The 12,368-nt window shown below is 33.5% G+C and overlaps 1 protein-coding gene across 10 annotated transcripts in view; it reads left to right on the forward strand.

Annotated features, from left to right (window-relative positions):
* The window catches only part of LOC145738643 (zwei Ig domain protein zig-8-like), a 127,755-nt gene that overhangs the window by 108,892 nt on the left and 6,495 nt on the right, over window positions 1–12,368 (forward strand). For 7 of the 10 annotated variants that reach the window (XM_081993549.1, XM_081993551.1, XM_081993555.1 and 4 more), the window contains 5 exons: window positions 2,949–3,159; window positions 5,058–5,174; window positions 5,492–5,619; window positions 5,721–5,741; window positions 8,867–9,035. In XM_081993549.1, coding sequence (XP_081849675.1) covers window positions 2,949–3,159; window positions 5,058–5,174; window positions 5,492–5,619; window positions 5,721–5,741; window positions 8,867–9,035 — 646 coding nt within the window. The remainder of the gene's footprint in view (window positions 1–2,948; window positions 3,160–5,057; window positions 5,175–5,491; window positions 5,620–5,720; window positions 5,742–8,866; window positions 9,036–12,368) is intronic. The other 3 variants (XM_081993557.1, XM_081993550.1, XM_081993558.1) reach the window with 3 other exon arrangements.

The raw sequence follows: 12,368 nt of genomic DNA on the forward strand, positions 1-12,368 counted from the left end.
CAATAGTATGAAAGTTCACTCAAAACCGGAGAAAATATTTGAAATCGATTCACACCAAATATGTAATATCTAGTAATAAAATAGTGTGTTCAACAAAAATTGGATGATGTGAAACATGTTAAAAATGATAATTGGTCATTATTTATAATAAGTGTGTCATACTTAATCAAATTATGCTAAATATATTGAATTAAATAGAAAATAATAAATTTGTTTGAAACAACTTTGGTACTGACGGTTGAGTTCATAAATTGTAGAAAGCATGATACCATGTGAAACTCGATGGCTGTGCATGGCTTTAAAACGTGATAGTGACTTACGGAAATTAGAATTTAAGCCATATATCGTTTTATTTGTACGATAAAATAGGGGGATGTTTATCAAACCGCGGGAAGCAAATCCGCAAGGTTATAACTCAAGATCATCCCAAAAATATGAAGTCTTTATTTTCGTTGACTATATAAGCTGCCTATTATTATGTAAAGCGTGTCTCTTGTATCTAAAAATCTGTAACACTGGTGAAGCTGCAAGGAGGAAGACGGAAGCTGAATTCCTAATAAGTTATCGAACACTGTAGTTTGTCTTATCTATCTGTTACATATTGATAGTATAACCTAGTTCTGCAAATAAAAATACCCCAGCAATACGTAGTACACCCCTACGCTAAATTTCTCTGTCATTGCCTACTTAACCCCATTCTGCTTCGTCTATAAATTCATTCCTTCATAGTTTGTGGACATATGGGATTCCATTACTAAGCGCATTTGATGTCGACAGGGAAAATGGAGAGTGTCCTGCCCGACCCTAAAGTAATCTTGATCTTGATGTTTGTATATATTTAGGGTATTTGTTACACCCTTCCGTCTTTGGCATCATCATATTCCTAATTAATGGAAAGGTATGCGAATTTAATCCACTGATATCCCTTTGTGAAACATGAGTAGATTAGATTTTAACAACTTTATAAGGTATGATTGATACTACTTACCTAAATAATACACAAACACTCTATAATGTAGTGTTTGTTTTACTTAAGAAAATTTCAAGTTGTTCTAGTGGTGCGTTAAATTACTCTATATACTCCAATTACTACTCAAACAATGATTATTTCTCTGAGTAGACTTCACAGAGTTTGCTTGCTATTTATTTAGCCGTTACCTGGTGGAAAGGAACCGTCGTTAGCAGTGGTCTGGAGATTAATTGTCTGCAATATTTACCGATCCTGGATAGGCAATGATGCCCTCCAGTTCGGTAGAGAACTTTGGAAATTGATATGATTGGGTAAATTGAAAAATGTTCGTTCAGTAATAAAATTTTGTATGTGCGTTTACCGAAGTAAAATTCATAGCATAGCGGAGAGAATGAAATAAACGTTTATGAGGGTAGTTTTAATGGCCTCGCCATTTGTCAGTTCCCAATAAAATTTAAGAGGCTTCTTTGATATCCACCCTATGTGTGGTTTGATTAGCAAAATCAGTCGATATTACACGTTTAACCATATATGAATTCTACCTTTTATTTTAAGTTTTTCCTTAATATTCTCTGTCACTGTAACTTTTACTACATTCAATAATTTTCCCAGTTCGTTTCTGAAAATAATGGAATTGCAAATACGCCCTGATAACACGCCACGACACTCTAAAATAATGTAAAAGCGCACTGTGAACGCCCTTTATCTGAAACCGACCCTAGCCGTAATAATTTACAGAAAAATTATAATTTTAGGGAGAAACCTTAATTTACTGGCCAATTATATGGGAGCTTTTTTGCATATTTATTTAGGACCTTTTTTAAATTACACTGGGTTGTTTCAATTGATCATTTTCATTTGCGAACACAACCACAAACTTTCAAATTTCCCTCTCAATAATTAACCCTTCCTACCATATTTTCAATAATGAACAGTTCAATTTTAATATCTGTTTCCGGTCGAGATATCAACAATATCCTTTGAACCGTCATGATTGCAAACATACAAACTTATTATTATCATTTTATTTAACATGGCAAATAATCGTTTTGTATATAGCCAGCATTAAATTATAACTACTGAAAACCTGTGTGACAATAAATACAACTACTCTAAAAATAACTCTACAACCCATTAGTATACACATTTTTTTTTATTCCACCATAAGCAATAATTCAGTATTTTGTTCATTGTTCATTTTATACGTTATAAAATATGTATCGCTGTGTGGTTTGTTTTAGATTGATGACTCCGTATATAAATAATTTTTCTGTTTGACTACTGTGGAAAGATGTTTTTACTGTGTAAATGTAAGTTAATTATGCAGTATTGATATTTTTGGGACTAGTTAATAAAGACGTGCTATTTATAGTTTTATACAGCTATTTATTGATTGGAGATTTATTTACATGTTATTCAAGGCACTCACTGTATTTTTTACTATATAACTTTGTTGTCTTTTCATTCGGAAGAAAGGAAAAACTAAGATTAATATTGCCAACATGATTTAATTCAAAATAGATTAGAAACTGGAATTAAATTTTTCAGAAGTTTTCCTTCTCCGACTTTTCCAACACTTAAAATACTTGCTGAAAAATATCAAATCCAAAGCATATCCTGCAAGGGGCTAAATTAAAAATTCCTTTGCTTTCGTCACCTAATTGACACAAAAAAAGTTAATGCCGCGTATAACGACAATATCCTCGTTAATTGTGAGGTAATGAAATTAAAAAGGATATTTATATAAAAAATTAAACGCATTCTAGGTTAATTAGGTAAAAAGCCCACGTGGATAATGCATCAGCAATAATTCAGTGGTTTTTCTTTGTTAGCTGTAACAATAATTCTTGTAATCACTCATTGCTTTGTATATAAAGAAAGTGGGACGCGATTAAATCGTTTTGAGTGATTTAAGCTTTCTGCTTATTTTTTAAATGCCTGACTGAAACCAGTAAATTAAGTCCAATTTTTCTTGCAGGTTTCTTGGATTCGTCATCGAGATATACATATTTTGACTGTTGGAGCTTATACATACACCAGCGATCAACGATTCCAAGCCAATCATCACACAGAAACTGATGAATGGACTCTGCAGATCAAATGGGCTCAAAAAAGGGATGCTGGAATTTATGAATGTCAAATTAGCACTCAACCTGTCCGAAGTTATTTTGTTAACCTCAATGTTGTTGGTATGTTAGTGTTCAGTTATTTTAACTTGCCAAAAAAAGGCTAAATTCAATTATGTATATACAGGATGTTCCATTATATCAGAGATTTTCCGCTTTCTTCTTGAAAATGTATACAGCCTCAAAAAATTTTTGGTATACATGTAGGTCTGTTATAGGTAGTGTAAAACTGATCAATCAAGACTTGTGAGAGTCCAAATTTGTACTGAATAGTCAAAAAACTTGTTATTTACAACTAGGAATAGTCCAAATTAAATTTTCGGACTAATTCAGTTAAAATTAGTGATCAAAACTAATATCGTAGCATTGAGTTAGGTTGGGTTGGTTTTGGGTCTTTGAACGTAATGACTCAATTAGCTCGTAAAAGAAGTTTTAAATCAGAATTTTATAAGAGATACTTATTTTTTCAAATTGAACAACAAAAGTGAAGGGAACTGTAACTTTTCAAAAATATCCAGTGAAAAATGAAAACCGTCTGTATGTACGCCACTGGACAATTTCAACAAACGTCATTAACATCACATAATGAGTATTAATTTCTTAAGTATAAGTACTTGTTCCAAATTTTATCAAAATTGCTCCAACGGTCTGACAGAAACCGATTTTTGAACTGAAGAAGATAGCCGCATTCGTTTTCAAGCTCCATGGAGCGAGTAGAGCGTTTTTGACGTCACGATGACGCAATTTGGCAAAACCATTATTTGACCAACTGTCAAATTACGTCATTCTGACGTCAAAAACGCTCTGCTCGCTTCATAGAGCGTGAAAACGAATGCGGCCAATGACATAATGCATGTAGACTTATTTTTTGATGGGCTATCGAATGGTGAATTATTAATTTAAAAATGGACCACCCTGTATACAAGGGGTTTCACAGTTGTGGTGAGAAGAAATTTGTGTGTTGTTTGTTATAGAATAAAAAAAAAACAATTTACAGGGTATTTTATTTGAAAAGTTGGTATCTACTTTCGGTATAAGCAGAAATAGATACCAACTCGCTTATTTAAAATATTTTAGAGTAGAGAGAATATGAGATTTTTAATATATTTTAGATGAATTGCCCTCATTTTGAATTACCTGTCAAAAATCCATCTTGTATCTCGTTTTAAAGGGAATTTCAAGTAGCTTTAAGTAAAAACAATCAAAATGCAGCCTAATGCGGTTATTTTAAATTTTCTGTCAAAATGTTACATATCATTTTCTCTCACTCTCTCGATAACAAAGAAATTGCGGATACATGTTCTTTTGAACTCTTTGCTTAACAAGAAATCTCTCCTAAGGTTTGTCACCACAACACTGAATCACCCTGTATATTAGGTTTTCAGCCATTTCTTCTTCATTTTCATAAGATCGCATCACCAATTCTTCTTTTTTCATTCCACTGTGATTATTTAAATATTCAGAAGTTTAATAAATCATAAACTAAGTTTAAGAAATGTTAAACTCTTTCCCCAACACCAAGTCATACTTTCTTAATTATCTAGAACTTATCACAACTAAACGTGACATGTTTCAACTCTAAAAGATTCCAAGGCATCTAAACTAATAACACATTCGGTCTTAAGAATCTGTAATTATCAAGTTTATAGAAGCCAAATGGAATACTCCGTTTGGGTTTTGCAGAGTTGTTGGGAATGTCTATAAACTGAGATTTTATGTTGCAGAAAACACCCTGCGGAATGTTCATTTGCAAGTTACTATCTTCTCTACGTTAGAGGGGATAGTATTACCGTAGGGATTAACTTAAATATTGTCGTCAATCTTAAACTCACAATTTATGTTCTACTGAAAAAAGTTAATTTTGAACTACTTTGTAAGATACGCAAATTCAGGGGAGACATAAAAGTATATTAAAGCAGATAGCTGTATACGAGTGGTGTTATAAAAGTTTGTTTTGGTAGATTTATTAGAAGAAGTCCAAGGGGAACAAGCAGTCCAAGATGAAAGCTATGGATGTAACTGCTCATGTCCTCCCTATGAAAATTACCGGATGTATGGTGGTTATTCTGGTGACCCAGGTTGAAGGTTACATATATGTTTACAAATTAATACACTAACTGATTGACGTGTGCCATTAACATTAACTCGTTTAACCTTTCGCTTGTGAAAACATCCTTTCCTCTCGTTCGTTTCACATGTCTCTTCTGCACGTTCTAACCGAGGACTTAATCGACATTGTCTCCAAATCGCGAAAATATATACTTAAAAAGAAATACCTGGGGATCGTTACCTTTATTTAACACTTCATGACTGCGTTTTTGTTAGCTCGATGTGAATTTTTATTCAGCATAGATTATTTCTAACACAAGTAAGGTAAACGTTTTATTATTTACAGTTCCAACTGCTGAAATCTTGGGAGGACCCGATTTACATGTGGACAAAGGCAGCACCATCAACTTAACTTGCTCAATCAAGTTTAGTCCTGAACCACCAGCTTATATTTTCTGGTACCATCATGATGACGTAAGTTTATTGCACTTACACTAATTGCCTAGATACAGATAGAAACTGATTAATGATTAAGATGATTAATTATGATTAATTATTATTTCCTATATTTTCAGAGTGCTTCAGAAAATCGTGGGGTAAGAACAATACCTTTTCATTGTTTTGATTGTGGGAATGTTGACAAAAACTAAGAATTTGTCTAATAAAATACAATTACAAACACCATAAAGTCAAAAAGAGAAAAATAGCCAATCAATTGTGTTTTATATCACTTTCTACTTTTGAAGGTATCATATTCGCCCGGTAAATGGCATAAAACTGAAATTATCGAGTAATAAAGCGTAAAAAAGATCGCTACTTTTAACTTCAATAACTCGATAAACCAACTTTACTCCAGCATGAAAGTGAGTTAATGCTGACCCGCGGTTGAATCCCACAGTAATATAACCCGAAATGATATTTTTATATTTTCTGTCATCGATTTTCAAAAGAAAAAAGGCCAAGTCCATTACAAAGGAGTTTCCGCTTTTATAGCTACGAATAGAGGAGTTTCGGGATTTTTTTCCAGAGATTTTTCGATGAAATGGACATCCAAAGGATTATTACATATCAGGAAATTAGCTTACTGCTGATAAGAGGCTGCAGGAAGTAGATATAGATTAACGTTACGTTATTACTGGGGATTTTATTATTGTAACTTTTTCTTGGATTGTTCTCCAATAAATTTAATTTGCTAGTTTTAGCAATCACTTACTTATTTAATACCATAAAACAATAAGAATAACCTAAGAGTCAATTAAGTAGAAATCCTTAAAGAAGAGTGGACATAGCAGTTCAAGGAAAAAAGTTTTTTAGCGTAAAAGGCTGTGAGAAAAAGAGGCACAATTTAATGTAATGACTGGATTACAAAAATGAATCACTGACGTAATCCTTGTTTCCGTTTTAGTAATTTATTTTGAGCTTATTCGAATGCAAATGCTGCTTGCTTTTCGAAGATACGAATTTAAGGAGAAAAGGAAACTGCTTCCATTTTTCTGGTTCTTATCAAAAATAATTTTAAAAGTCAAGGGTTGTTTTTAAGGCAGTTCTGTTCCACCTAGCGCTTGCACCCATAAAACGGGCTTAAAGATAAATAAAATGTGCGCAGGGTTTATATTTATTTGTTTTGCAAACGTAAAGCAGTCGGGGTAAGTACTCTAAATAAATTAACTGCTTCATACTTTTTAAAGAGCTAGTTTTATTATTATGCGACCAATTTTGTCGGGCTATTATTCTTTTTTTGGCTACAATTCTTTTAAAGATTTCTAGTTCTTTTTCAACCGATTAGCACTTAACTCTCAGCCTGTGTAAAAAATAACCATTAATTTTTGAAGGGGTAGTCGACTTCATTATCTTTAATTTTTCAGAGAACAGTAATTTATAGTCGTTTGAGACCCTCTTCTTGCCCTTATTCAAGCTAATTAAGGAAAAAAAGTTCATCCATTCACCTTTATAGATAGTCGACCAGGGGATTAGAAGTAGATAGCAATTAAATTCGTATTATCAAATAACTGTTTGCTAGATAAAATTCACTTTCAGATATCTTACTAATATGAGTTTTAGGGGTAACCAAAACTACCCAAGGTCTTAAAAACAATTTTCTCAATACCCAAGTGATTGCAATCTGCAAAGCGTTCTGTTAAATTGCGCACATTTGTTTTGATAGTTTGATTACCCGATCTAAACGTGCTGCAGAGTTAATATGCTCCCTGTATAGCAAAATGCATTTTCAAATGCAAACGTGGTACGTAAGCTGCAAATGCATTTTTCAACCTTAATTAAAATGTTAAAACGCTTGGGAATGTTGGGGAAAGTTGAACATCAGCACAATTCAAGTGATTTGTTTTAATGCTTTTGGAACCCTCACGGATAGAACTTAATTCGAACACAAAAAACAAATTTTTCCTTTTCAATGTCATAGTTAAAATAAAATTTTTTAACTGCAAACAAACTCTTTTTCCGATGCGGTTTGATGGTGTCAAATTGCCTTAAAACTTCAGAGATGTTTTCCATAATAAGAAAGTTGAGAGAAAAATTCGCATCTATCATTTGCCTGTCGGTTCCATGCAGCCAGTAAATTTAATTAAGTTTTAATGCAACTTCGAAGGAAGTATTGGGGTTAACGAGATACTTGCAACGTATTCAAAACCAAACCGTTTTCGTTTCAGAGTTCAACCTTTATGTGAAAAGGTTTAATTTCAGGAATACACAATCTGTTTCGTCAATAGTCTCTATCTTGTAAGGGTGATAATTGCAAACAAAAATTAATGTAAACTGGGAAATATTGTTTAAATGTGGTTATAGTATTTAAAAAGTGTTTGAAAAAAATGCAATTTTGGCAATTTTTTATTTTGCTCCAGGAGGGTTCCAATGCACAGCAAAGGACATATTTATACGAAAGGACCTTAAATTAGGTGAAATAAGTACGAAAAAAGCACTTTGAAATTTTTAATTTTTCAAAAAAATTTAAAGAATGGGGGGGTATTAAAGATCTGCTGTTTGAAATTCAATATCTCGGTAACATGAAGAGCTAGAGAAGTCAGTTTTGGCTCATTTTGTACTATTTTTTATCCTCTTTCTAATGACGATTTAGCAAAATTGATTGGAGTTCAAATAAAAAGTTAGTTACAACCATTCAAAAATGGAAAAAATGCAATTTTTTCAAAAAGTGCAATTTTGGCAATATTTTATTTTGCTCCAGGAGAGTTCCAATGCTCGGTAAAATAATTTTCATTTTTCAAAAAAATTTAAAGAATAGGTATTAAAGGTCTGGGGAGGTAATAAAAATATATCCATAGACGTTTAGTTCAACCAGCCAACGGGAAATAGAGATTTTAAGCTGTCATGTCAATTAATCAACATGAAAACTAAATAGATTTTTGTCCTCTATTGTGGTAATTTAACGTAGCATACTAAACCCTCTGGACTGCGGTAAATATGTTCCAGTTGACTGAAAGTTGTGACAAGTTAAATTTAGCCTGTAGGTATAGGTACAGATTAATATAAAATAAGAGGAAGCGGAATAATTACCCGATATATTCAAAGCCCTCTTCTAGAGAAGTGTTTCATATTCACAGTGTTTACTTAGATTTAGAGACTGAAGAGCCAATTTGGTTATTCTGGAACGATATGAATAGCTGTGAGGCATATTTGAACGTATAAATGAGAAAAGTCACGCCATGTTACGTTTAGATTTGGTTAAATTTGGGAATTTCTTTTTCAGGTGATAAGTTACGATTCGAGCAGGGGTGGTGTGAGTGTGATCACTGAAAAAGGTGACGTAACAACAAGCTTCCTATTAATCCAACACGCTGACATATCGGACTCTGGAAAGTATTCTTGTAGCCCGTCCAACGCAGATGTCGCTAGTGTCAGAGTGCACGTTCTAAACGGTAAGTTTGATATATGGACCGTAATTAGTCGGTTAACTACTGGTCATATCCAATTTCCAGACATTCCTTGATGGCATTTTGGATTAACCATCCGATTTATCAATTTTAAGTGCAATTCTTCTATCCTAACTTTCAACGATCGTAATCCTTAAGAAAGAGAAATCGCCACCTAATTTGGCCTGTCCGAAATGAATAGATTACAATTAGCTTTAGGCCAAAAACTGAGAGTGTTCTCAATAAAAGCTTAAAAGTTTGGCCAATTTTTTGCAACGACTTTTTGCTCAAGCCGATTCTGAGTAGCGAGGAAACAAGAAACTGTTATTGCCGACATTAGGACTGGGCAAAAACTTAAATGGGAAACTTATTTGATATCCCTTTCTTTCTATAGAGCACACGGTGACAGATACTAGGTGGCTTTAAATCTTTTGCAGGAGACATCACGTTTTAACCGGTTTTTGCTTTAAAATTTCCATTTCAAACAGAATCACTTTTTACCTAAATCGCGACACTAATATGAAATATTTTTCTTTCACGTTAGTTGTGCCAATTAACTATATAGACCGTAGAAAAAAAAACATAGGATATTCAAGTCCACGTACGTTCCTTAATTTTCCGGAAAGAAAATTAGCTTTTTGTTGCTGAAATAATTCCAGCTAATGTTTCCACGTTCTGTACATTTTGTTCTGGCCATTCAGAGACAAATGATACCATCTAGGAAGTGCGAGAAAGAAAGATGGCAAAAGACCTTTTAGGAATAGTAGGCCAACGTTCAATCGCAGTTCTAATGAAGCTTAATGAGAAATCCAAAACAAAGTGCCTTATAAATCAATAACAAATCAAATGGTTCAAAAGTTTTAAATTACCAATTTACTGCTTTAAAGAAAAGTCTTCCTTTTTGGTCTCAAATTTCTAATTATCGTAGGAAACTTTGTTATGATTTTTAATTAAAAGCAGCTTAAAAACACAAATCAACATCTTTTGTATTTTTAGTCCTCAAGGGACTTTCCCTATACATCTATCCTAATAAGATAATAAACAAGAACAGGGCCGGCTAAAACCATTAAGCTGGGATTCCAGAAAAGAGGACGGACCTTATGACAATAAAATCCTTTCTTAACAGGCAACTAAGTCAATTATATGGAGTAGAAATCCTAATAACAACTGCTCACTTCGAAGTAACCCAAAAGAGGATTTTGGAAACTCTTTTTTACATTTCCACACCGCGTTGGGGCCAAACAGTGCGTAATCAGTATTTACACCCCACTTTTTTGTCTTACAAGCACTGAAAGTGCGATATTTTTCGTTGAGACAGTTTAAAAAGATTTCACCGAAGGAAAAACTTTTTTAAAAATCCACGCTGATGAAAAATTTACGACCTTTCAATATGCTATTCTTTTCGGCTTTGGAGTTACCTCTCTTCGAGAGCCAAGAACAAGTTTTCCGAAGTTTTCAGTCGCCTGTTAACAAGACTAATCTTTTTAAATTAGAAACTCCACTTTTTAAATATTCCGCTGCAGTGTAGGAATTGATCTACGTTTGTTTTCCAACGGGAAAACCGTTTCTTTAACATTTCCTGCATATATTTTAGATGGAATATTTTTAAAACATTTTGATCCAGAATTATCTTCACAACTATACAGTCACTAGTGCAAAAATAAGTCACTATCTTAGGACTTTTTTTTAGTTAAGTTAGGTTAGGTTAGAACTTCTATTAAGGTACGTTAAGGTTGTTTGTTTTGTTTCGTGAGTTCCAATGGCCTCTTGCTTGTTAGCATCCTGCCAAATCTTCATATGAGTACTTCTACGCTCTAAGGGAGAGAGCACCAGGAGCCCCTAGCGCGTCGAGTTTTTACCCTACCCTCCTTTGAAACAAAAAAGTCTAAAAAATCGCTTAAGGGCACAATCCGAGTAAAAGATATAGTCATTCCTCGTGGAAACTATAAACATCACTGTCACATCCACGTGGTCTTCTCCTAGGTTTTTACCCTTTCCTTTCTGCACAAGATAATTCCCCGTAGACTTTTAGGAATCAACGTTTCCACTTAGAGATTCTACCATCTCCACTCGAGCGGCTGCGGAATTCGGTCGTCAACTTCAAATTTCCCTGAACACCATTTCAAGAAACGTGGTTTCTTAGTGTCATAAAATGGCACCCACGAAACTGACGTGCTATACGTTCCAAGTTGAAAACCGAACTCAAACTACGTTAAGGTACACATTGAAAGTTATTTACTGGAAAGCAGCGATCAAGCCTAAAATTTTCAAGAGTAGTCTTGACCTGGCTAACTGTTCAAAATCCTCAAAAGAAGAGTAGACGAATGTGTAGAGAAGATTGTACTGGCTAAGTGTCCATAATTTTCAAGAGAAGAGTAGAAGAACGTGTTTAAATGATTGTGATGGATAATTACTTAAATTAATGTCTAATTGCAAAAGAAGACTAACGGACAGGTCCGTATTCAGGCACAGACTACAGGCTGCAGAACATTATCTGTAATATTTATAGTTTATTATTTGTGGTACAAATTCAACCCATTCTACTCAGTTATGACATAAACTGAGTTTACTATTTACCTTACAAATTCAGAATCTTAATTCTCAGTTCCTCATTCCTGCAATTACAACTTACACTCTAAGAAAGTTTAAGCTTTTATTTGCTATTTAGGCAGTCTAGAGCTTCTGAAAAGCGAACGCAAAATTATGAAAGTTTCATAATGTTTACAAACTCCAAGTAAAGCGTTTACATTTTAAATGATTTTCTTAAGCTTTAACAATGTTTTGTAGTTGTTGCAACCAAAAATCCCACTTTTGGATTATTAAATAATAATACGATAATAACGTTGTTTCATTCAATTGATATTACGGTCAAATTGCTGTCAGAGACAAAGAAAACGTGTATAAATTGAAAAGCCCCGATAAACAATCATTTTCTCTCAATGGGGACTCTTTCAAGTCAAGAACAATTTACCCCGACAGAGCTTGAACTGCTAAGTAGATGTAAAGTCGAATTGGGCCATTAGATGAAAACCCTGTGTTTAATTGTTTCATTGTAAACTTATCAGTCGGTTTGTTGTCGTTTTACTGTTGACTTGTTCCATTTTGCAATCAAGGCTTTCACAATATTGAAAGTATTTTCCCTAATAGCCATTAATTAATAAAGTTATCAGAAATTCCTAAAAGAATATTCAAAGAAGTCGAAAAGGAATTTGCCTGGTGCCGAGTGCGTTTCAACTTAATGAACTAAATAAACTTTTTAATTGTGTAATCTGGCAGCATCATGAAATGCATTGTGGTTAACAGTATATTTTCTCTCTGGGGGTTCTTTAAAGAAGAGTC

The sequence above is a fragment of the Ips typographus genome, linkage group LG16, assembly GCF_016097725.1.
Source record: "Ips typographus isolate SLU linkage group LG16, UJ_Ityp_2.0, whole genome shotgun sequence".
Lineage (NCBI taxonomy): Eukaryota > Metazoa > Arthropoda > Insecta > Coleoptera > Curculionidae > Ips > Ips typographus.